We start from the raw sequence: 26319 nt of genomic DNA, 5'->3' as shown, positions 1-26319 counted from the left end.
TTAGAGAAAAGTCACTTTTTAAAAAAAAAAAAAAAAAAAAAACATTTTTTTAAGTCCAAGTTTCCAGCTAAAGTCATTTCAAAAGTAAGAATGGGAGCTGAGTCAAGGTGAGGCCACACTGTCAGATAAGCAGCCTTGCTTTCGGAACACAAAGCCAGTGCCTTCCAAGGGATGCTGAAGGGAAAATCCCCAGATGCATCGGAGAGTCAGGCCTTTGGGAGCAGGAGGTGGGGATGGGCAGCCTCTTGTCTGCTATTCCTCCTCTTCCTCCTCCTCCTCCTCCTCCCCCCCTCCTCCTCCCCCTCCCCCTTCCTCTCCTCCTCCTTCTCTTCAAGACTTCAATTAGAGAAGTAACAAAAAGAACCTATAAAGGTAAGAGTTATTAGCACTACTGGACCAAATTCTTTAAGTCCCAGTTTCACCAATACTTCCAAGGAAAGGAGGGCATCATTACTAAGAAGTAGCAAAGCTAACCCCTTTCCTGATCTAAAGAAACAATGTGTCCACGCAAAGCAGACAGACAAATCACCAGTCATGCACAGCACAGTAGATTCTGAGCAGGCGGTCTTCTGGTGTGGTGTCCTGAGTACCGCTCTGAAGGGTAACCAAATTACTATAATTTATCCTATATGTTTCTTTAAAATTACATAAATTTAAGGGATTTTATGATTAGGTGACTGGTCTCATGTGAGTAACAGAACTGAGTAAAATTAAAAGGGAAACTGTCAAATCCAGGAAGCGGACTGACAAGGTCTCCCTTCCGTCAGAGTAATCACATTATGGCTTCTGGAAACCCAACACTGACTCTTCCCAGAGGGTCAGGGGAAGCAAGAGAAAAACAGCACGGTAGGTTAATTCTACAGAGCAAGCTGGGGACAGAAAACAAAGACGTGTAGCCTGGGCATGGAGGGAAAATATGCCCTGCACTTCCAACCTTTATCCCGTGTAAATTCAGTGAAGGCAGCTCAACCTTGCAAAAGACTTCAGCAAAGCCACCAGCATCCATCAGCCAGGTGCTCAAGAGCTTGAAGTATGCTATGCTTCTGTAGCAGACGTGAACGTAAGTATCAGTGCAACTCCTGCCTCGGATGTACTATTCACTCTGGAAAACAAAGCAACAACTGCTTGATGTTGCACTTTCTAGAATGAATGTCCGGTTATAGTGTGGGGCATGCAGGCGTGCATAGGTGAGAGGTGCACACCTTGTCTCTTTTATCACTTCTTTGGAGACCAGGTCTCTCAATGAACACAGCACCCACTTGTTGGTCATACTGGCTGGCTAGTGAGCTCTGGGGATCCATGTCTGTAATGGTTTGTATATCCTTGGACCAGGGAGTGGCACCATCTGGAGGTGTGGCCTTGTTAGAATAGGTGTGACCTGGTTGGAATGGGTGTGTCACTGTGGGTGTGGGCATAAGATCCTCACCCTACTTGCCTGGAAGTCAGTCTTCCACTAGCATCCTTTGCACGAATATGTAGAACTCTCAGCTCTGCCTGCACCATGACAACCTGGATGCTGCCATGCTCCCACCTTGATGATAATGGACTAAACCTCTGAACCTGTAAGCCAGCCCCAATTAAATGTTTTTTATAAGACTTGCCTTGGTCATGGTGTCTGTTCACAGCAGTAAAACCCTAACTAAGACAATGTCCCACACCCACAAGAATATAGACACTTTGGACCCCCAAGCAGCTTTTCTATATGGGTGATGTGAATGCATCTACTTGTACGGCAGGTACCCTCCCATAGACTGAGTCATCTCCATGGGTCTTTTTTTAAAGAAGGTTATTGGAAATCTTTCATAAAAACAAAGCAAAAGCCGGGCGTGGTGGCGCACGCCTTTAATCCCAGCACTCGGGAGGCAGAGGCAGGCGGATTTCTGAGTTCGAGGCCAGCCTGGTCTACAGAGTGAGTTCCAGGACAGCCAAGGCAACACAGAGAAACCCTGTCTCGAAAAAAACAAAAAAAAACAAAAAACAAACAAACAAAAAAAAAAACAAAGCAAAAACAACTATAAGAATGAAAACAATGTGGGGCTGGTAAGATGACTCAGTGGGCAAGAGCACTGACTGCTCTTTTGAAGGTGCTGAGTTCAAATTCCAGCAACCACATGGTGGCCCATAACCACCCATAATGAGATATGAATATGACACCCTCTTCTGGTGTGTCTGAAGTCAGCTATTGTGTACTTGTGTATAATAATAAATAAATCTTTGAGCTGGAACAAGCAGGGGCTGAGGGAGCAGAGTTGACCAACCAAAGCGAGCAGAGCCTACTGGAACAAGCAGAGGACCTAAAAATTCAATTCCCAACTACCACATTAAGGCTCACAACCATCTATACAGCTACAGTGTACTCACATATATTAAATAAATAAATAAATCTTTTAAAAAGACAATATAGTAATAATATTATTAAAATATTATATTAAATGTTTATTAAGTGTACTATTAGAAGGCAAAAAGTCCTGCCACAAACCCTTAAGGACAGAGTGGCCAATACATAAAAGGTATAAAAATGGGAGGCCTAAAACAGAGATTGATGTTACTGGGACTACTCATAGAGCATAGAAAGAAGAAAACCGAATTAAAATAAAGAATGGGCTGTAGATAAAATAATGTCAAGATGGGTATTTTAATGACTTTCATGGTTATATAAAAGCTGATCAAATAAGTAATTATACTGATAAACCATTTAAAAGTTTTTTAATCACCCAGCTTCTTAAGCTTTTGTTGTTGTTTTGTTTCTTGTTTTGAGACATGGTTTCACAACGGAATCCTGGCTGGCCTGGAACTCAGAGACCTGCCTGCCTCTGCCTCTCAAGCACTGGAATTAATGAATTTAAGGGCATGTATGGTGACACCCAGCTCCTTAAACTTCTTAACCTCTGAGAGCTGAGACAGTAGCATCACAGAAATGGTGATCTGCTTTCTGACTAGCCCACCTGAGCGGGAGACAGCCACAAAGAAACTTGGGGTCAACTAAACCCTGGTGTTTCCAGCACCCAGTGCTGCAGCAGAGACCTCAGCACAGCCTTGGCTGTGAACATACAACACAGGCTCTTCACTTCCCACTCCATCAGCCACATGCATGGAGTAAACACCGGAGACCACTGGCTCGGACTGCAGACTACTTACTGTATATCCCAAATAGCAATGTTTTCACTGCTCTTGATCTTGTTAGTTTGGTTGGTTGGTTATTTTTTTAAAGGTTTAATTATTGAAAACAAAGACCTATAATGTTTTACTCCTGGGATAACCTAGGACTCTGTGTATACTACACAAGTACTCTACTTAATGAACTACACCCCCAGAATCTGAGATTTAAATTTTATGTTTAATTTTAAAAGTGCATCAATCTCTTTAGCATGCAAATTGCTTTCATCCTTAATAAATGGTAAATTATATGTATACCAAAGAGTTGTTTTAAAACAATTTTCTTTATGGTTTATTATCAGTAAAATGCTATGCCCCTCCTAACCACACTACTGTGATAATGCTGGTAGGTACAACTTCCAAAACATAATTTTTAAGGGCATTTTAAAAAGTCTGCAATGGCCAGTTTGACCAGAGTTATGTCCCTAAAACAGCAGCGTTCTGGCTCATCTTTAGCAGTTTTATAATTCTCCCAGTATGCACCCTAATCAACCCCTTTCTTAGCTCTTTCTTAACAATGGAAAGCTTCTAGAAGCTTCAGCTAAGAACACAAACACGCCCTGGGAAAGGGAAACTGGACTCCATCTCTCAGTGCAAGCCTTCTGGCTCTCCGTTCTGGAACAGTCTTACACGACTATCTACAGTGTTCATAGTGGGGACTTCGTGGGAGGGAGCGCCAAGTCTCTATGTAAGTGCCCTGCACCATGGCCTTAACTCCAACAGCCACAGAATTAGATAAAGTCACCCGCAAAAGGGAACTCTCGCTCCTCACTATGAACTTGGGGGGGGGGACGGCAAAGGCCATTCGTAGCCTTTCCTGTGCCTCCAAGGTGTCCTATGGGCAGTGTTTGGGCATAAGGGTTCTCAAATCATGGCTGCTTCTTTCCCTACTACATCAGAGTGTACAAGCGCAAGACTTACAAACAAAGGCATTGTTTTTTTTTGCTTCAAAAACTGGGAACCAACACATTCCTTCTGGGAATTCAGGGTAAGTTTTACAAAAACAGTGTCCAGATGTGCTTAAAATTTCAGTCTGTTCTCCTCCTCTGGTGGAGCAGAGGGGAAAACAAAGGGTGGGAGAAACGTTTTATTAAAAACTGAAATAGTTATTAGATTTTCTTGGCTCGAGCACTAACCAGCTCTCAGCTCACAAATGAGGCAGGAGTACCTGAGGCAGAACGCACCGGCATTCCTCTTGTCTGGGTGCAGGGGAGGGAGCCAGGCCAGACCAGCACAGTGCCAGCTAGGGTTCGAGTGGTGTCTCACTTCCTTCCATAATGCCCTTAATGGTAAATGTTTCTACCAGATGATAGCAGCGCGTGGGGGGGGGGGGGGGGGGGGGGGGGGGGGGGGACAGGAAAAACAGAGGGAAAAAAAAAAAAAAAAAAAAAAAAAAAAATCCCAAGAGCCACAGCCTGTGGAATACACTGAAATGCCCTGTCAAGACTGCATCCCATCTTTGATGTGGGGACGTCACTGGGTGCTGGAGCTTCCTCACTTTAATGCTTTCTTTCCCAGAGCCCTTTTTAACCAGAGAGATATAAATAGTCTTTTCTAAAGCTTCCCTTCATTTCAAAGGGGGTGAGGCGGGCTTTGGGTACCCAAGGTAGATGAGTGTTTTAAACAGAACATAAATAAGGCAGACAGAGCGTCAGACATAAATTATGAATAAAAAGATAATCTTAATAATAGTTTACATTATCACAAACCCAAGTTTATAGCAACAGCTAAGCCCCTTTCATACTGCAGTGCAGCTGCTAGGTCAGCAGAGGGAAATGGTATGTCAAAAATGTGACCTACCTTCAAGTTTGTTTAACTCCCTGTCAGCCACCGCTTGCTTCCTTCCGCCCACCTTAGGAAGAAGGCACAGGGGAGGAATCCTTTCTGAAGTGTTTTATTGGGCCAGGCTTAGAACTGGCGCACTACCAGAAGGTATTTATTTATCTACACTCTATCTTAGTCATCCCCATCAGGAACCGGGGCAAAAAGGTTGACGTGGATCAGAAGGCAGTGCCGGAGGTACCGTCCTCCTGCTTCCCAAGGCTCAGATGGACGCCATCTCCAGGGTGGACCATCTCAAGTCCTTCCCCAAAGTAGGCAGGCAGCAGGAAGCCAGCTTCACATAGATCTATGCAGGCAGCATCCAGATACTCTTCTGTTTGCTGAGAACACAAATCCCACACAGTCTCAAAGGTATCCAGCACTGACCCAGTCCTGGCCATATACCCAAGGCTAAGATAATTCAAATGGAAGAAAAGGTTGTTTTTACCTGAAAGAAGACAGTGTGTGTGTGTGTGTGTGTGTGTGTGTGTGTGTGTATGAACGTGAAGCTTCACATTCCCAAACCAGAACACAGGGCTACCTCAAGCCTCCTGGTCCCACATGTCCTGGAGTGGGAGGTACAGAAGCTGGAAACAGTGCCTGCCATCACCTCTCTTCAGCTCTCACAGATAGGAAGACAACTCCAGATGTTCTCACCCAGAGGCAAAGCTCTCTGCAGAAGTGGCCTGGGTGAAAACCAGCCTCAAAGCTTCCCAGGATGACTGCCTGCAACTTTTCCTTCCCTCTTAGCCTCCTGGCAGCCTCCTGGAGACAAGGCTCTTCATCCAGCCAGCCCTGTTGGTGCCTTCGAGCTCCAGGCTGTTATCAGGTAAGGCTGGCCTTCTGAACATTTCCAAATAGGTGACCTCTACTACCAGGTACCACGGGACTTCCTCCAGTGGCCCATGTCACAGAGCCCTCTGGATCTGTCCACTTGACAGTCTATTTATCCCTGCAAGCTTTCACTTCATCTTATTCAAAAATACTTCCACGTTCCTCTTCTCTCTGTGCCTGGTGCCCTCCCTCGGTGTCACCCTTCTGTGTGCTAGAGTCCAGACCTGCTCACTGGGAACTTTAGCCTGGGACGTTTTGTGAAGGAGAGGAGTTACTGTTGCAAGATTCTCTCAGTATTTCTCTTTTCCTAAGCAGGGATACTCCCAAGGGTCCCATGGAAACAATACAGTGGGCTCCCACACTTCTTAAAGAGATACATGCTTATGTATTTACATGGATAGATAGTGGGAACGAAAACACACAAGACATCACGAAATAAGAGTAAAGATGGAGGAACTGTAGGTGATTATGTGGGAGCTCCGCTGGTAAGCCTTTCCACTCCCTTCACCAAAACTGCTATGCTCGGCCCAGTTCACACTGGGGTTCTGAGGATTCATGGTTTATAGCAAGTAGGAAGCTCTGTGTGTGTGTGTGTGTGTGTGTGTGTGTGTGTGTGTGCTCGAGCACGCGTGAGCACAAACTACTCTGAATCATTTCTTTCCCATTAAGACGCTTGGTGTAAATAGGGAGGGAAAAACAAACAAACCAGACCATTATTCGGTTCTGCGCTCACCATTGCAGATTAGCTAGTCAGTTCTTATCTACAGCTGCCTTTCTGCTGCCCCTCCATCACCTTCCACAATACCCCAAATCCCTCCAACCTGAAAGCTGCGGATAGAAAGAGCCAGGCCTCCTGGGCTGTCAACACTGGGTGTGATTCAGAGTTTAAGGGGTCGGGGAGGCAGAGGGGCAATGCCCATGGCTGACTGGGTCCTAAAGCTCGTGGGTCAGACAACTGAACTGTCTTACCCATCACTAACGGTGTCAACATTAAAAGATGAAATGGGCCGACTTAGTGACCCAAGAAGGATCCCCACCATAATACTTTAGATTCAAAGATCTTTGTAACTTGCTGTTAAGTCAGGATGACTTTTTTGTTTTGTTTTGTTTTTGTTATTTTTATTTTGGAGTTTTATTTCCTTGGCTGGTTAGGATCTATCTTTCCTTCCTTCCTTTCATCTTAAAGGTCTGTATTTCCTTCCTTCCTTTCTTCCTTCAGTCTTTTCAAACAAGGTTTCTACCTGGCCTGGAATTTGTAATCATCCTCCAGTCTGCCTAATGAGAACTGAGATAGAGCAATAGGTCACCATGCTTCGCTGATAATGTTATTTTAAAGCTCTTAATGCCAGCCTTTAATCCCAACACTCATAAGTTCAAGGCCAGCCTGGTCTACAGAATGAGTTCCATGACAGCCAGACTGCACAGAGAAACTCTAGCAGCAGCAGCAGCAGCAGCAGCAGCAGCAGCAGCAGCAGCAGCAGCAGCAGCAGAAGAAGAAGAAGAAGAAGAAGAAGAAGAAGAAGAAGAAGAAAGAGCTCTTATGTATTCACTTAAGCATCTTCCCGAAAATTCATCTCATCCATTTTTAACTTTAAAGGTGCCACACTCAGAAGGAAATCAATGAGCAGTCCTCTCGGGCAGGCATGATGGCGCTTGTCATGCCTGATGACTTGAGTGAGCTTCATTCCTGGGACCCACAGTTGAGAGAGGACTGATTCTTGTCATTTACTCTTTGACCTCCACATTGTGTCTCAGGACTCACATGTACTCACACTCAAACATGTACATCACATACATAAGTCAAAATGAAAAATTATAGAATAGAAGCCTTTTTAAAAATCCCAGGGTATTGAAAAGGAGGTGAAAATCTCCAACAAGAAATAAGGTGCCATTAAAGAAACAAAGAATTGTAATGATCATCAGTGCCAATGGTGCTCCCAAAAAAGGGAAACTCTGTAACCATAAAAGTTCTTTTTTCTTCCCCCCTCGAGACAGGTTTCTCTGTGTAGCCCTGGCTGTCCTGGAACTCACTTTGTAGACCAGGCTGGCCTCAAACTCAGAAATCCACCTGCCTCTGCCTCCCGAGTGCTGGGATTAAAGGAGTGCCCCACCACTGCTCAGCACCAAGGAAGTTCTTTACATTCTCATCTCTGAGGTAAACACAGGGCAGGCTAGCTCATGCCACACACACACACACACACACACACACACACATACACGGCTACACCTCACCATAGAAAGACCCTTGAGCTGGGCGTGGTGGAGCACGCCTTTAATCCCAGACAGTCCATCATGGCAGCAAGTGGAAGGCAGCCAGCAGAAGCAAGAAGCTGAGAGCTCACATCCTCACACCCAAGCATGCAGCAGAGACAGGAAGGGGATGCTATGCTATGCTATGCTACAGAATGAGGCTTCTAAATCTCAAAGACTGCATTCAGCAGCACAGTTCCCTCAGCAAGGCTGTGCTACCCAAACCTCCCCCCAAGCAGGGCCACAAACAGTAGACCAAAAGCTCAAACGTCTGGGATCATCGGGAACATTTCTCAATATATGGCAGGGGGCTCTGTCCTTTCACCATAGATATCCCAGAGACCGAACTCATGTCATCAAAGTTGTTGTCGAGAGCCTTTACCAACTGAGCCATCTCACCAGCCCTTATCCCCACACCTTTTAAAATGAAGGAGGTTAAAAATTGGAGGACGACCTGGACCAAACATGGTGGAGGAAGAAAAAGCATATTTCTTCAGCTGGCAGGACTCTCTTCCCTGCCTGGGCAGGTCCTGGGTCCATCCTGATTCCAAGACACCCTCTTCTCAGTCCTTACCAACCCCAGCTGACAAGTCCTTCTAGGTTCTTGTTTTGCCCTGTACGTGAGATGACTTAAGCATCAAATAACGCTTGGGATCAGTGTGCATCCCAGCTCCCAGCCGCAGATCTGCACTATCACAATGCCTGCTACCCAGTCCGACAGCTTCAGCCATGGGAAAACAGGAACCCTGTGGTTTCTAGCCACTTACAGCTATTTAATGTTTAACTGTCTTCTTACTTTGTTTTTAAAGTTTTAATTATTTCATTTATATATGTACACTGTAGCTGTTTTCAGACACACCAGAAGATGGCATCAGATCTCATTGCAGATGGTTGTGAGCCACCATGTGGTTGCTAGGAATTGAACTCGGGACCTCTGGAAGAGCAAGCAGCCAGTGCTCTTAACTGCTAAGCCATCTCTCCAGCCCTGTTTTCTTACTTTGTAAGATTCTTATTTTCAAAAACTGATTCATATAGTCCAGTCTAGGCTCCAACTATATAAGTCAAACTGACATTGCCTCCCAATCTTCCTAAACCACCCACCCCCAGACACACCAAGTGCTGGCATCACAGGTGTGTGCCACCATACCCAGCTTGAAATTTAAGTAAAATTAAAAACCCAAAGCCTCTAATGTGCTAATCCTATTTCGGGCGCGCAATAGCTACAAGTGAGTAGTTTGTGGCTTCCAAAATGGGACAGCACAAGAAAAACTGTGTCTAGCACCACCAAAAGTTCTACTAGACATTACCGTGGCACAAAAATTTCTCAGTTGTCCACACCTGCCTCTGTGGGTGTATTTAAATTGTCTCAGGGCTAGTACTAGGCACAATTTGCCATCTCAACTGATACCTTAGGTAGATACCTCAGTTTAATGAAGATATTACAAAAATTTTGCAGTCAGTAAAATTAAATTCCCTTGCGTCAAAAATATCCATAAACACTGGCCTTTTCTCCACCACAACTGCATGGAAACAACCCCACCATTCCCTGCATACCATTACAGTAAAGCTCTCCTTCTGTCCCCACAAAAGCCTGCTAACCAATGACCGGACAGCTTGTTGTAAAACTCTGCCTCCAGCCAGGTGTGGTGGTGTGCATCTTTAATTCCAGCACTCTGGAGGCAAAGGCAGGTGGATCTTTGTGAGTTTGAGGCCAGCCTGGTCTACAAAATGAGTTCCAGGACAGCCAGGGCTGTTACACAGGAAAAAAAAAAAAAAAAAAAATCAATCAATCAGTAGATTAGATAGGTAGATTGATACATAGACAGATATGATAGATAAGATAAGATAAGGGATTAAAGATGATTCTGACTTCTTGTCTGGGAAATCTCACTTAAGCAGTGTCTATGGTAAGGCTGGGAATCAACCCCACTGGGGTCTGAGAATTTTCCTCGGGTGATTCTGGTACTCTGCCAGGCTGGGAACCTCTGCGGTAAGTGCCTCATCTAAGTTTAATGATCTGCAAAGTGCCCTCTGGTCTTTCCCCTTCTCCCCACCAGGTACATTGTTGAATGTGGCTCAAGTCCCACATCATTAGGATGCTTGGAGAACAGGGCAAGTGCAACTGGTTGGGGTGTGGGGTGCAGCTTTGATGGGGGGGGGGGAGAAGAGGCCTTCCAAGTTACACCTCCCTGGTGCCATCTTAATCCCTTCCTGAAGCTTTCTCTTTTCAAGAGAATTCTCATCTGGAAAACAAGGAATCACCTCAGGCTGAAGGTGACAATGGTGGACGCGTTCAAAGGCATAGGACAGCCCCACCACGGTATAGAGACTTAAAATACAACATCCCACAGATTTCCTCTGCTGAGAATTCTCCTCACCCCTGCTGTTCACATGTAGGATGTAGCTGATCAGGCCTCAGATTACAATGAAACTTCAGACTTCCTTTAAAACAACAATAATGGAAACATAGTTTCCTCCTAACTTCTTGATCCCAAGGGCAAGGTACCAATTTCCATCTTTGTTTTTGGGGGGATGGTTGGTTTTTCGAGACAGGGTTTTTCTCTGTGTAGCCCTGGCTGACCTGAAACTTACTTTGTAGACCAGGCCTGGCCTCCATAGGGTGACTACCTCAAAAGAAAGGAAGTGAGAAAAGGGGAAGAAATGAGGTGAGGAGGGGAGGGATGAGGAGAGGAAGAAAGAAAGGCTCAAGTCAGGCAGATGCAGTAACAAGAAGGCCTCAATACAGCAGCTTCTCTCTCTGGGTTTGTTACTGCCCCGCTCAGGATTCCTGGAAAATGCTAAAATCTTAAGATGATCAAAGTGAAGACATTAGTCGATAGGGGGAAAAATACTATCATTTAATATCCCATGTTTATTTAGCCCCACCAAGCCAAAGAGGGAAGACTGTTTGCAAGGGGAGAACGCCTGCTTAATCAGCTAAAAATGCATTCATTACCATGCTATTCACTGTGGCTTTCCTGAAATCAGACACTTTTGCCCCTAGACCATAAGATTGAAGCGATTTGAAATGAAAATATTTCCTGTCCAGTGCTTGCCAGTTTCTAGCCCCAGAGTGATATAACAGATGACATCCAGTACAATAAATGCTTTTATTAACCATAAATTTGAGACTGCTTTAGGGATTTGAAGTGTTGGGTTTCATGCTGAAAAAATGTAATGTTATCCACAGACCATTCGTGAGCTACAAAAACAGAGGTGCAGGTTAGACTGCTTTGATCAAATTATGGCATGAAAAAGAAAAAGTCTTTTGCATGCACAATAGCAGTTGCATTCAGAGTCTATCTTCAAGGAGCACCCCGAGAGCTTAATCACATGTCTGGGAGAGTCTGGGGGCAAACTGTCCCGTGTGCAGATTTATGAAGCCACCGGGCTCTGTGAAGCAGAAAGTGAGCTGAAAAGCATTGGAAAACTCCAACATTAAGATGCTGCAGCTCACTGCTAGATAGCTCTCCTCCGGGCTGGGCTGCTGGGCTGCAGGGCTGCAGAAAGGGCCTGCTACCCACTCAGGGCCACCACCACCAGGCTGCCACCACCAGAAGTCTCTCCAGAAATCCCTCCCAGCCGCTCCCAATCAAAACCCACTGATATGAATCAAACTCTCATCTTGTAGCAAACGTCGCCTGAGCTTTCTTCAGCTAGAGAAAACAGGGAACCTTGGGCAGTTGCATGGCCCCTGCTCTCTGACCTCAATGCCTCCCTCTGCACAGAAACAGTTAATTCTGAAATCAAAGCACACTGCACTCAGGACCTACCAAACCAAACCTGAGGTGGTGTAACCATGGAAACAGGAAGTCTTTCCTGGGATCAGAACAAACTAGGCCCACCAAAGGCAAGCTAAGCTGCTGCCCCTCCTGAGTGCCCCTCACAAGGCTTTTGTGTTGCTGTACATTCCAGCATAGGGGTCCCGGGCGGCCCACAGGACCGCGCTTGTACTCCATCCTTGTCAGCATCCCAATAGCCGCTGCTTTCTGGCCTTTCACTGTCAGGCCACTGAGAAGACCGCAGACTTGGTGCCAGAAAAGGGAAGTGAAAAGCAAAGTTGGACCTCTGAGGTCCATTCTCCGGATACTGAATGTCCCACTATTACAGCACCACATGACATTTCATGGCCAGCAGGGGAGGAGGCCCAGTCTTTGGAGCTGAACAAACGCCAGGCACATAGGCCTCCCTGCGCCCTCACAGTCCCCCTGGACTTATGAATAATAGATGGAGGTTTTGTCTGCCGTTTCCCTGGAACCCTGTAAGAATAAAAACTTGTCGCTTTTTGACATTTTAACTTACTTTGAAAAATTACCAATATTAACTTTACAGGTCTTGGCCTTAAGTCTGTGAGGGACAAACACCAGCAAGAAAAGCCATGTAATTAGGTAGGAGATAGTAATACAAGTTACACTAAAGGAACGGTGTGAAGGAGACTCTAAGAACTCAGGCAAAGGCAGTCAGGGCACTCCAAAAGGCTGGAAAGTGACTCTGAGGATGTGTTTTGAGTGGACCAGGCTTGCTGGAAACAGAGTTCAGTGTCTTCTTAGCACAAAGAAATGGCTGGATTTTGGTGTGAAGAAGCACTCAGCCGTGAACTTGCTGGAGCCAAATCGAGGTATTCAACACTTGCTGTTCCCAGTCACCAAAGGCAACATCTACCACCATTTGCAACAAGCCCCCGTGACTGGGAGAGGCCTAATGCATTCGAAGAAGTGCGGCTACTTTCCAGAGAGCACAGGAAAGGGTTTGTTACAGGAGAACCCAGGACACCCTCAACTTCCTTTAGACCTTCAATAAAGTCAAAGAGAAGCCCTAATGGAAAACACTACATATTAAATAAAGATAATGCTAACTGCTAGAAAGACCTCTAACTGTAACCATTCTAATTTACAAACAAATAAATGTTTGCTTATGCTTGAGAAAACTCCCATATCTATTAACAGCTGCTATCTACAATCGAAGGCTGGAAAGTCGGCTCAGGGCCTTGAACATGGGACCAGAAGGGACCTTTTTACACTAAAGGTGAAAAAACAGCCCAAGCCAATGAGGGACCAAGGCCCAATGACATAAGCACTCCCTCCTTTCCTACTCTGCCCACCTACCCAGAGTTGATTTCAGAATACTAAACAGTGGAGAAAGAACACAAAAGAAACCCCACCCCAACCCCAACATACAGGTGGCTGGTTGCAGATGCTTACAGTTATCATCACAATACTAATATTAAAAAGAAAAACAATTTAACTAAAGGTGACGGCACCTTTAGTTCACAAGGCCTGCCTGGTCTACAGAGTGAGTTCCAGGACAGCCAGGGCTACAGTACTGTCTTGAAAAAAAAGCAAAAGAAAAAATAGTAAAAGAAAAAAGAAAAGAAAAAGAGGCGAATTTAATGTGAATACAGACAACACCAAATGAATACTTGTATGTTTTTAAATAACACAAACTGGCTTATCAGTCACTTAGCTAGGGTATGTACATAACACACAGTTAAGATATTGTTTCTGCTTTTATTTGCTTTTTGCATTGGTTTTGTCAATACTCCTCTGTGTGGTTCAGGCTGGGTGTAGCTCAGGCTGGCCTTGAACTTTCCATCCTCCAGCCTAAGGCTCTACTTCTAGGCTTACAGGTGTCAGCTTTTAAACCTTTCTGCTTTTAAAAGTCATAGGTCACTTGCAAATCCTCTGCCCTTTCCTAGGTGTCTCCAGCAATTTATAGCCCTCTTATCAGAATTCCTACTAATTTTAAAGATGTTTTAGAGCTCTTCAACATCCATCCGGCTTCCCCCCTCCTGCCCAAACTCGCGGCATCATCTATCCTAGCCTTTTTAAGTAGGATAAAAGCCAAGGATTACACTAGACCTGGCCAACTTGGAAAACCAGGCACTTAAAAACCAAGGACTAAGAAAAAGAAGACAGCTAGGGGGACGGACCGGAAATGCACTCAAGTGAAAAGCGGTGGGGAGTGGAATTCTTGTTTCTCAATGACTTCAAAACCCAAAAGGTGAACAATGCAAGGCTGAGCATCTAGGGCAGCAAGGAGGGGCCTGGGCAGTGAGCCCCACAGGGAAATGCACACTGGGAACCCGCAGCCATGAAGCAGTCTTTGGCTAGCACAGCCAGATGTTGGGTTTTCTTTCTTCTTTCTTAATTTTGGTAAAACTCCATGACCTCTTTCTCAAATTAAAAGGCAATGCCTTTTTTTTCTTTCTCTCTTTTTCTTTTTCTTTTTCCCAAACCACAGGAGCGATCTTTAGCGAAGCCTTCTAAGGATTTCATTAATTCATAGCCAGCCAACCAGGACTTTTCCCACAGTCTCCCACAAAAAAGCCTGGGAAGTCACTGATTGCTTGGCTGGATCTGAATATGAGCAGAGGTAAGATCAGAAATCTCTAGTTCCTCCCACAGGGAAGTGAGGCATGAAAATCAAAGCTCACAAAAACTCATTACCACAGCTGGCCAGCAAAGCTCCCCCCTGGCCCCGAAAGGCAAGGAACACCTCTGATTTTCCTGGGCCATCATGTGACCTCAGAAAAATGAGCCACATTCACAAGAGGGGGACTATCATGACAAAATGAGATCTGTACCTTTTTTATGAAGAACGTTCTCAGGAGTAAGAGCCACTACTAAGGTTCAAAAAAAAAAAAAAAACCAAACCAGAATATTTAGGTGGTGCTCAGCAGTAATAATTTACATTTTTCTGGGGAATGAGTAATAAACCCAACACTCCTTTCTCGAAAACATCAGGCACCACAAGATGTGGCTCTCCTCTATCAGCACCCCCTACTCAAGTCCTGGCTTGGTGGCATATACCTGTATTATCAGAACTAAGAAGGCTGAAGGCTTGAACTTTGAGACATCCTAGGCTACTTAGTGAGTTACAGGCTAGCATAGGCTGCAAACATAGCTTGGCTGCATTCTCACTAATTTGGAGGGTAGAGACAAGGTTCATCAAATGCAGGCTTCGTGAGCACAGGAAAAATCTACATCCAGAGAAACTGCATGGAGACAGACGGGCCTCCTCTAAAGCTGGGGAAACTGAGGCAGAACAAGACGCAGGAGTTGTTTCCAAGGTGGCCTGCAGGCAGGGCCTCAACCACTGTTTTGCTATTGAACTGCTTTGCAGGGGTCACCACAGCCTGAGGAGCAGCAGACCTGTTTCTGTAAAGTATGCAGGATGGCGCAGAAGGAGCAGAGGCTCAGTGCTGTGGGCTCAGAAACCATCCCTGCCACAAGACAGATTCTGGCACTGTGATACAACATAGTAACACTGGGGGTTTTTAGGTTTTCTTTCTCTGCCTATAAAATCAAAAACAAATAAACAAACCAGAAGAAGAGGAGGGAGGAGGAGGAGAAAGAACTCTTGCCTCCAAACACATCTTCTTTTAGAGTTTAGGATACTGAGCAGGTAAAATAAATTCTAACCAGGAGAATGTCAGAGCCCCACCCACAGCAAATGTGTGTACCCTATAAGGAGGCCACAAACTGTCACACAGCAGGGAATACAGGCTGACGGCTCCTACATTTGGTCTTCATTGTACTGCCTGCAAAGGTGGGGTTGGGGGAACAGAAACCTGAAATCACCTGGATGGAATAAAATCCCAGGAGCAAAGTTTTTAAACCATATAGGCCGCCTGGCGATGGTGGCGCACACCTTTAATCCCAGCACTTGGGAGGCAGAGGTAGGCGGATTTCTGAGTTCGGGGCCAGCCTGGTATACAGCATGAGTTCCAGGACAGCCAGGGCTACACAGAGAAACCCTGTCTCAGAAAACAAACAAACAAAACAACCCACATGGCCCATCTTAAGAAAATGCACCTTTCCACTTAAAGAATGTTCCCCCTCCCCCACTCCTTCTCTCAACCCTCCCACTCCAGCTCAGAGAAGAAATCTGGGCCACAGCCAGAGTTCTGTAAAGGGTTACTACTATTCGACACAGAGGAAAATCTACAAAATTGGCAAAACAGAACTCTTGGAAAAACTCTTTTTAGGTTTTAAGAATATAAAGTGTGTGTGAAAGCAAGCAAGGCCTCTACCACTGAACCACGCTACCCTCTGTCATTTCTTTTTAGCTGGGAGTTGTATTTAAAGCTGAATCATTCCTGGTTTCCAAAAGGTTCATGAGAAGATGTGTTTGCTTAGTGGGACATGTAAATATTCGCTTAAACATTTTAATTAATGATATCAATTTCCATTCCCCTTTCAAAGCTGACACTTCAGCAGTTTATGACTTTTCTAGTAACTGCGGTGTAAATCATTCTAAGGCAAAGCCTCGTGCTAACGTCTCTTTAATCAGATTGAAAATGGTGAAAAGCACAACCCAGTCCTACTGTACTAAACTTCCAACAAATAATCACTCCTGTAAAGCTGTGCCCGCCTATGGCATTCAGCGTTGGGCTCACTCTAAAGGAAATGCTCTGTAAACATGCTCAGCTGAGGTCGTTTTCATTTACACTGTTAAACCAGAAAACTTATAGGCCAACCTCTGTTTCAGAAGAGTTTCATGTGTGTTCACATCACATCTTCATTTTGCCATCCACTCTGTGATTTGTTAAGGACAGATGGTACCTATTAAGTCCCCCCCTTTTAAATGTTGTTGCCTTAATTAGCTATATCCACCTTCCCCCAACATTTCCAAACAAGGAACCAAAGAAAGGGAAGCCCTTTTTAAATAGATATTTGAACAATGGAGTGGTCAATGTTGAAACAGTAGTCTCTGCTAGAGAGTGACTAGTTAGTTTTCAAACCCTTCACAAAAGCAGGATCCAGCCCAAGTTTTGATTTTCTCTCTTTATTACAATTTTAAGTTGTGCCATTTTTATTTTGCTGACTTGTGTTATTAATTAAACCTTCTTCAAGATAATGCTTGAAAAAGAACTAGAGTGTTTCCCTAGAGATGTTCAAGGTTATCAGTCACACTGCAAACTTCTCCAGTGGATTTCTGCACATGGGAGACCCAAGTACACACAGTGGCCAAGTGACGAGACACTGTGCCCTTCTTAAGCACAATTAAGAAAACCTGCTGAAGCCGGGCGTGGTGGCGCACGCCTTTAATCCCAGCACTCGGGAGGCAGAGGCAGGCGGATTTCTGAGTTCGAGGCCAGCCTGGTCTACAAAGTGNGGGAGGCAGAGGCAGGCGGATTTCTGAGTTCGAGGCCAGCCTGGTCTACAAAGTGAGTTCCAGGACAGCCAGAGCTACACAGAGAAACCCTGTCTGGAAAAACCACAAAAAAAAAAAAAAAAGAAAGAAAACCTGCTGAAAGCTTGAGAGATGGCTCAGTGGTTAAGAGCACTGGCTGCTCTTCCAGACCTACCTGGGTTCAATCCTCAGCACCCACATGGCAGCTCACAACTGCAGGTAACTCCAGAGGCTCAGACACCCTCACACAGACACACATGTAGGCAACACACCAATAAAAACATAACATAAAATAAAAATAAATAAATTTAAAAACTGATCAAGTCTGTTGATTGACCTGCATAAACTAGCCATACAGAGATAAAACACACTTCAAATTTAATTTCTAATTTGAGTTTCCCTCATTTAAAAAGGGCTCACTTACGCATTCGAGACTTTAAGTATGAATTATATCTACTGGCTAAATTTTGAGAAGGACAAGGAACTACCTGGTAGATTCCTCGACTTGCCCTAGCCACAATCAGCAGTAAGGCTAGTTTCCGTTGTATCCATCCAAGGCTTGTGTCTTTTCAATCAGCTGGTGGCCCCTGCTGGGCTCTGAGTAGCAGAGGGGAAGTGGCCTGTGGTTAAACAGAGGAAATACCAAGGCATTTTAACAGAGCAAATAGTCTCTTCACTTCCCACCAGGAGGAGCTTCAAAGGCCTGGGCCCAGAAGAGACAATGTGCTGTAGGACCATCAGTCACCTAATCCTGTGTCAGGACCATTCAGAACTTCCTGCCAGCCAAAGATAAACACTGCCCTAGAGGACAGTGCTTGCCTCCCACTGGCTGGGCAAAGTCTGGCCCCCCTTGGAAGCAGAGATAGCTCCAGACTTGCTGAAAGCCGTGACATTCCAGATCTGGGGAAGGAAGAATGGCCAAAGTGCAGATGCCGGGGCAGCAGGAGAGAAGTCTGTACAGAGTATATATAGTCCGGGGAGCTGCTGTGTGTACCTTAGCTGCCCCCCCACCCCCCACAACCCCAACCCACACTCTTACAAATGGCAGGTGGGGGCCCCAGCTTCCAGAAGCCCAAAAAGCCATCCATCACCGGCAGGCACAAGAGGCCGTCGGGAATGAAAGAGGACAATAAAATTGTTGATGGAGTGGCCCCCAACAGCAGCAGACATCTGCTGGGTGTGGGGGGCACGGGGGGGGGGGGGTTGCTGGGGCACAGTGAGTGAAAAGTTCAGGGACAGATGAGGGAATGGGGGCTTGAAAGCAAAAAAACACCCAACACATTTTAAGCCAAATGAAGCATGAAAAATACTCAACTTAAAAAAGGCTGAAGAAGGCATGAGCCTTCTTCCTTTGTCGGGAGGCTGTCTGTCAGGTCTGAGCTGCCTGCCGGGACAGAGCTGGATCCTATCCCTCCTCAGACAGTTTTCCAGACAAGCCCAGCTGTTTGGAGAGGAACCCAGTGTCATGTGCTCTTCTCTCCCAGGCTCCTCTCTAGCCTTAGACCAGGGGGCCCCACCCTAGAGTCAGGATGCCCTGCCTACCTAGCTCCCCAGACACACAACTCCGGACTCTCCAAACAGCCTCACTACCAGTAGTGTCTGACAAAGTCGCTGTGTGTCCAGTGAAATAATTTAAAGCCAACTCGACTGGTTTTAAATACTTAGGAAAGCAGTTTCCCTTTCTCTTCTAACTTCAGACACCTGTCACTACAGCAATGTCTGGCCATTGAGACAGCACCAGAATCATCATACCCAGGACAGGACCTTATACCCATGCCAACTCCTGGGCTCCACCATCCTCTCAGTCAGGTCCCATTAACAACAGGTTGCTAAGGCAATTCTGCTACCAACACTTCTGGATATGTCTTTGAGAAACCACCTTTGGAAAGAAGCAATGCTCCAAACAGCACTTGCTGGCTGAATCGCTGAGCTGGTAATTAACACAATGGTCCAGGTACTTGGGCTGCAGGGTTGGATGGATGAGGGATGGAGAGAGCAGAAGAAAACAAGGCCAGGCAGACTCCTCCTAATCAACTAGCAAAACAGGCTGGAAGAAAGCATGGAACTTATCATCAAAACAAACAGCTCTAAAAGAAATATGTCAACCCAAAACTAAAATCATTTTTAACCGAGAATTCTGTAAGGGACACCAGAGCATCTGCGATGCGGTCCACCACAGACCGAGCAGACCTGATATGAAGCGTAGGAGCCATGAGCTGCAAGTGAATGAAAACGCATCCAACTCGGAATCCAATAAACATGCCTGGGCTCTCAGCCAGGGAGAATTCTTGGATTGGACTTTTATCAGGGACCTAAATTTTAACCAGCTGGAACCCTCAACCCCCCCACACACACCCCAATACCACCCTGTTCTTCTCTACCTTTGGAGATGAAGTACTTGCCTTAAATGGGAAACTTGTAGTTCACTGTAAAGACAGTGCCAGCATAGTTTCCAAATGGCTGGAGACACTCTTTTGGGGGAAGATGTTTAGAAATGGTAGTTCAGACACAATAGACCAGGAAATACGTACCCCACCTAGGGTAGGAGACAAGAACAGCTCACAGGAAAAACTACTAAACAGAAATTTGTGAAGATGGATTTTTTAGTGTTTTGGTTGGTTTGTTCACTTGCCTGCTTGCTTTTCAAGATAGGATGGTCATTATGTAATCATTCATGTTAGCCCAGAACTCACAATATAGTCTCCAAGCTGGCCTTGAACTCTTGATCTTCCTGCTCTGCCTCCCAAGTGTTTAGGGGTATGGACAACATGCCTGGCTTTGGAATTCCTTCTTAGCAAAACAGTGGGAGAAGTTTGGGAACCTCTCGGCACAAGGGATTGACATATTAAATCACAAAGTTACCCATCACAGATAGAACAAATTTGCCATCCAAAAGTAAGAGTTGGGGCTAGAAAGAGGATTTAAAGGGTACAAGCCCTTGCTGGGCAGGCAAGAAGACTGGAGCTCCGATCCCCACCACCTTATAAAAAGTCAAACTTGGGGCTGGTGAGATGGCTCAGTGGTTAAGAGCACTGACTGCTCTTCCAAAGGTCCCGAGTTCAAATCCCAGCAACCACATGATGGCTCACAACCATCCTTAATGAAATCTGATGCCCTCTTCTGGAGTGTCTGAAGACAGTTACAGTGTACTTACATATAATAAATAAATGAATCTTAAAAAAAAAAACAAAAAACAAAAAAACAAAAACAAAAGATTAAAAAAAAAGTCAAACTTGGCTGCTCATGCTTGTGTAGCTATGACTACACTAAGAGTGATTGTGGGAGGCAGAGACAGGAGGATCACAGGCACTCGCTGGCTGCCAGCCTAGACCCAGGTTCAGTGAGAGACCTTGAGTCAGGGGAATAAAACAAAGTAATGGACCGGGTCACCTGACATCCCCTGGCCTCCGGAGGAGTGCACACCTGCACCACTTAATCCAATAAATCAAGGAAATAAAACACACATTCTCAATGTTCGGGCCAGCCCCTCTGGAAGCCCCTTCATAAATTGTAACTCCTTTGAAAAAACAATATTTATCATTCAAAGCACAACTTTACCTGGCAAAGACCATGAGACTTTTTTTTCCCCTTCAAGTAGTTGAGGAAGTGTGCCCACAGCTCATTTCTAAAACACTGAGCTGTGTCCGAGATGGTATCAGTTCCTTAATTACCCCACAAGTAATAGGGAGGCTGTGAAACCTGACCACTTAAACCAGGCTGGCTCCTGGCCCCGGAGAGCAGCTCTCCTGGGAAAATATCCAGCCCTCCAGTGGCCTGCGTTTCAAACCCAAATGTCCCATGGAGATTAAAGGGGACATTCACTCATTTGTTCTCCAGCATCCAGGTCCTGTCCCTCCTCCAGGCTTCAAGGTTCAAAGTTCTAAGAGAGACTCAGACCCCAGGATACCCACTTGTGTTCGTGTCGTGTATAATTTACCCTCACTCTTGTTTGTTTGAGGTAGGGTATGAATGCACTTATCCTTGGTTGGCCTAGAACTCCATATGTAGAGAAAGCTGACCTTGAACTCAGAGATCAGCTCTACCTCTACAGTCTGAGTGCTGGTACTAACGGCTACAAGCCCTTTATTTCTTATCTTCTTACCCTCTAAGCAATGGGGAATGACTGCAGACCCTGGAGGATGCAGGACGCTAGGGCTAGGGGAGCACGCTATCGATGGGCTACAGTTCTATGCTCCCTCCTAGAGTTTTCTTTGCTTGCTTCTTTTTTTCCCTTTTTCTTCTTTCAACTCACAGCTATCCTCCTGCCTCAGCTTTTGACCCTTATTCTTATATATATTTACACAGACCCAACATCCATAGGCTGATTACCAGACCCGGTTAGAGAGGCAGAAATGACTCAAATACCCAAGATTCTGGACACTAGTACCTACCAGAACCCCAAGACAAAGCAACTTCTAGGACATCTTAATTATTGAGGCAGGGACAGGGAGGGCTTCCTGCAAGAAGCCATGCTGGAGTTAAGGCACTAGAAAGAGAAAAGGCAAGGAGATGATATTTTCCCACAATTTAAAGGTGGCTGTAGCCAGGACCACTGCTCTCAGGGGCTGCAGCTATGCTAAGGCCTATTGCAGATAAGACAGCACTCAGAAGCCCAGTGCTGAGAGCTCCACTGCTGTCCACTGAACCCAGACTTCATGCATGTTCTACTCCTGAGCTATAGCACACACCCCCAACACTCGTTTTACGTTCTTTTCTTTCTGAGACAGTCTCTCTAAGTTGCCCAGGCTAGCCCTGACACTCATTCTTTAGTCTAGGCAGGCCCAAAACTGTTGATCCTGCTGCCCCAGCCAACTGAGTAGCTGGGATTACAGCACTAGCCTCGGCTCTCTTGATTTCTCAAATCATTTAATATAGGATTTTACACAAAGATTACAGAGTCTACATGTCCTCCACCAAGATTTACTGGGCTTCTTGGCTTTGTGGCCACCAAGGAAACAAAACACATGAAACTGGTGCGCACCAGCGTAAGGGACCTGAGTGTAAGGCACAGGGCATGGCATTCTGGGAGGGTTTCCCTAAAGAGGTATCCCGTGAGCTGGATGTGAAGCCAAGCAGAGAGCTCCCAAGGCAGAAGAGAATCAAGCACACCCTGGCAGTGTGAAAGCAATCAGAAGCTAAGTAACACGGAGGGAGGGAGGGAGAGGGAGGGAGGGAGGGTCAGAAAAGATGGGTGTGAAAGGAGGTGGGTAAGCTGGGCCTGCTCTCACAGGTGGGTACCAAGCAGGCAATTACAGAAGGAGCCAGGCCGCGGGAAAGTGCCTGGAATCCGGGACAAGGCCCAGAAGCTCCCAGGCTCATCCAGGAAAGGGGATGAGGACTCAAGGAAAGGGCTGTAGACAGTCCCAAGAGGACAGGAATGTCAATAACCCTGATGAACCACATCAATGGGGGAGGGGGGGCCGCAGGGGGCATGTCACATCCAGCATACATTCCTAACGAACACAAACACCGCTGTGGCTCCTTCAGAGACCACTTAGACCCAGTGTTATAACTTTACAAGTGGCATGTATTCTAGGCTATTACAGGAAGGCAGCAACAGCCACAGCCGATACCAGTCCAGATCTGAACTCTTCTAAAAACTGATAGGTCAACGTTGAGATCACCGTAAAGAAATCTGGAATCTGTTAAAACAGTGACGTTTTACTGCAATGGAACACAGTAAGAAATGGTGAGGTTTTACTTAAACGGGAAGAAGTAACGGCGTTCACGAAACGTGAAAGAACCATAGCTGTCTGGCTCATACCTGGTTTTCTGAACCGGGATTCCCTCTAAGAGTGAAGCAAATGAGCCCAAGTATCCCTAAGAGGTGTCGCGTCCTGGGTCTTGTCTGTTCTGAGACCGAACAGACTTTTCCATCAAAAAATGTAAGTCAACGTCGGTCTAAGTAAACTACCCCAGTGTATCCCCTGCGCCCTGGGGAAATCAGTAACAACACGCCCACCCACCCCCCTCTTCCTTCTTTCTAGGTGAGGAAAACAAGCTCCTGGTTGCTGGAGTGCAAAGCCTGTGTTCTCACAATAGGGTTCAAGGTGTGTGTGGACTGACTCGCAGCACCCTTGTCTCTGTGGGAGGTTCAAAGTCCGCAAACCAAAGGACCGCACTATCTAGACAGTATCAAAAGAACACTCAGCTCTGGGAAGAAGGCTTTCCCAGAGAAAGTCTGGAAGCCACCATGGTCTCAGGTCTGGGACACCTGGCGGAGCAAACTTTCGCTGCCCTTTGACCACACAAACATCCTCAACTCAAGCGGAGGTAGGGAGTAGGGTAGGGTACCATTAGTTAGACGAAAGGCTGAAATGGAAGCAGCATTTCTCAAAAAGTTCAGAATCGGCGATTGGGTAGAAGTTGGGTGACGGCGATGCCTAAAAGAAACAAAGCAACTGCGAGAAAGGGGGGGGGCATCCTTCCCTAGCACTCCAGACCCCCTTCCCTGGCTGCCCTGAGCCCTCGCAGAGCTGTGGACTGGAGGTTCAGGGCACGAACCCCACACCGGCTCCGAAGTGCACCCGTCCTGCGCACTGCCCGGAAGATCCCAATCCGGGACGCGCAGCCCCCGGGCAGAGGGCCGGGAACAAAGGGTGGGGCGCACGGCCCCCGCCTCTCCGCCCAGCCACCCGCCCTCAGGAGTCGGACCCCAGCCAGCGGCCGCGCCTCATTAACAACACAAAGCCAGGGGTCGGCGGCCCCTTTCATCCCGGCCCGGACCTGCAGACGCGCGCCCGGGGATCCAGACGCGGGATGAGCGGCTAGAAAAGCTGAGAACCCCGTTGCTCGCGGATCCGGCGTCCAGCGATCCCCGCGGTCCCCTCGCCTGCGCGCGAACACCTGTGCGCGCGGCGCGCCCCCAGGTAACCTGGAACCCGGAGAAGCCTTCGCCTTACCCTCCAGCCACAGGTGTCCGCGCCCCTCGCGCGGCCGGAGCCGCCCGCGGCCACTGCCAGCTGCGAGCCGTTGAGACAGGCGTTGACAGTGAAGAAGAAGGAGCAGAGCTGCAGCCACGGGGCCATGGCCGTACGCTCGCCCAGTTGGGCCGGTCTCCACTAGGTTGCTGCCTGTAGCTCGCCTGTAGCCCCGAGTGGGCGGCGGCGGCGGCGGCGGCCGAGGCTGGCAGCCCTCACCGGGCATGCGCTGCCGGGCTTCGCCCCTCCTCTTTCCTCCAGGTTCCGCCCTCAATCTCAGTTTTCTGTCCTGGTCCTGATCCTGTAGCCCGGCCTTTCTGTCTTGGCCCCGCCCCAATGCCCGGGAGACTCTGGCTTCCACAGGAGATTGACACAGCAGGCGGTTCAGCACTAAGGGATTTTTTTTTTTTTAATCCAAAGGATTTGTCCAAATGACTTCTCCATGCAAAAACTTGGGGCGAATCAAAGAATATAATAATAGTAATTTTAAAATTAATAATTTAATAAGTACTTGCTTTTCAAATGTCAAGTTCCTTCTTGCACCCTACCAATGAAATGACAAGGAAATGTCATAATAAAGCCTCTAGGGAAATCCTGTCTCTACATTTACTCCTGGGACCCAGGACGAAATGGTTCCCAGTAAAACGAAATGAAAAACAAGACTCTTCATCCAGGGAGAGTTCTGTTGACATGTAGGAAGCAATCAATAAAGGCTACAACCACAAACTGACTTTCATAAGGTCACATAGCCTTGTTGGATGGACAAATCGACAGGAAAAAAAAAAAAAAGATAAAGATTGAGTCAAGCCCGGCGGTGGTGGTGCACGCCTTAATCCCAGCACTCAGAAGGCAGAGGCAGGTGGATTTCTGAGTTGGAGGCCAGCCTGGTCTACAGAGTGAGTTCCAGGACAGCCAGGGCTACACAGAGAAACACTGTCTTGGAAAAAAAAAAAAGAGTTGCCTTGGCCATGGTGTCTCTTCACAGCAATGGAAAACCCTAAGACTGCCACAATGGGTAGGCACCTGTCCTCATCGTGGGGTCATGAGGTCCACAGAAGACTGGCCTTCCAGATGAGCTTTCTCTGGGTAGATGCAAGAAGCACACTGCTCCTTGCAAGAATCTGCAAGTCAGAGCTTTTCTCCCACCCTCCTTTAAACTCTAGGCATCCAAAGTCCCCTTAGCAAAGGCTGTCCAGGCTCAGAGCTGCCACAGACTGAGATACTGTCAGGATGGATGACCTGGCTTTTGGTGAATGAGGTTATTGGCTCCTTAATCTACATGCACTCCTGCCTTGATGTGCTCCATAACTTACTAGTCAATCCAGGCCCAGTGTTACTGTTATAATCGGTGATTAAAACACCCACACGCATTTATCTCTCTCTCTAAATTTTGTTTTATTATTTTATGTTTTATGTGAGCATTCTACCTGCATGAACACCTACAGGCCAGAAGAGGGCATCGAATTTCCATTATAGATGGTTGTGAGCCATAATGTGGTTGTTACGAATTGAACACAGGTTTTAATGACTAGAATCCAAGAATCATTAAAAAAAAAAAATAAGGAAAAAACTCAAACCCTACTAAAGTTCTAAATAAAACTAAACTAAGTAATAGATTTTTTTTTCAGTACTGGGGAATCAAACTAAGGCCCCTCTGTGTGCAGGGCAACCAAACCGCTCTACCCCTGAGCCAAACTCTCAGGCCTCTCTCTCTCTCTGTCCTTTAAGGTCATATTTATTGCAAGGCTTTTATTGTTGTTAGTAGACTAGTTTTCTTTGTGGTGGTGGTAAGGACTCAGGACGCTAGGCAAGCTCTCTACCCTGAGCCTAAGACTCCTCTCCTCCCCAGGCTCTTTCGATGTAACCCAAGGTGAGCCTGAGTTCTCTCTCCTTCTGCCTCTGCCTCCTGAATGTGGGGATTACAGGCTTAAGCTTGCGCCAGCAGTCTGTTGTAGGCTTTTGGAAGAAAAATTTAGATTTGTAGAAAGATGAAGAAGCTGGGCAGCTGTGGCACATTCCTTTAATCCCAGCACTCAGGAAGGAGAGACAGGTGGACCTCTGTGAGTTTGAGGCTAGCCTGGTCTACAGAGCAAGTTCCAGGACAGTCAAGGCTACACAGAAAAAAACCCTGTTTCAAAAAGCAAAAACAAAAAGATTAAGAAGATAGTACAGGGAGTCTCCATATTACCTGCTCCTACTTTTC

The 26319-nt window shown here is 46.4% G+C and overlaps 1 protein-coding gene across 2 annotated transcripts in view; it reads right to left on the bottom strand.

Annotated features, from left to right (window-relative positions):
* Positions 1–24363, bottom strand: part of Il17rd (interleukin 17 receptor D) — a 64364-nt gene extending 40001 nt beyond the window's left edge. The window contains exon 1 of one of the 2 annotated variants that reach the window (XM_021182108.2): positions 24099–24363. In XM_021182108.2, coding sequence (XP_021037767.1) covers positions 24099–24224 — 126 coding nt within the window. In that variant the 5' untranslated portion in view covers positions 24225–24363. The remainder of the gene's footprint in view (positions 1–24098) is intronic. The other variant, XM_029469278.1, reaches the window with a different exon arrangement.
* Between the last annotated feature and the right edge of the window lie 1956 nt (positions 24364–26319).

Source organism: Mus caroli, chromosome 14 (assembly GCF_900094665.2).
Source record: "Mus caroli chromosome 14, CAROLI_EIJ_v1.1, whole genome shotgun sequence".
NCBI lineage: Eukaryota > Metazoa > Chordata > Mammalia > Rodentia > Muridae > Mus > Mus caroli.
The sequence above is the reverse complement of the archived record's forward strand: the minus strand, read 5'-3'. Positions and strand labels throughout refer to the sequence as shown.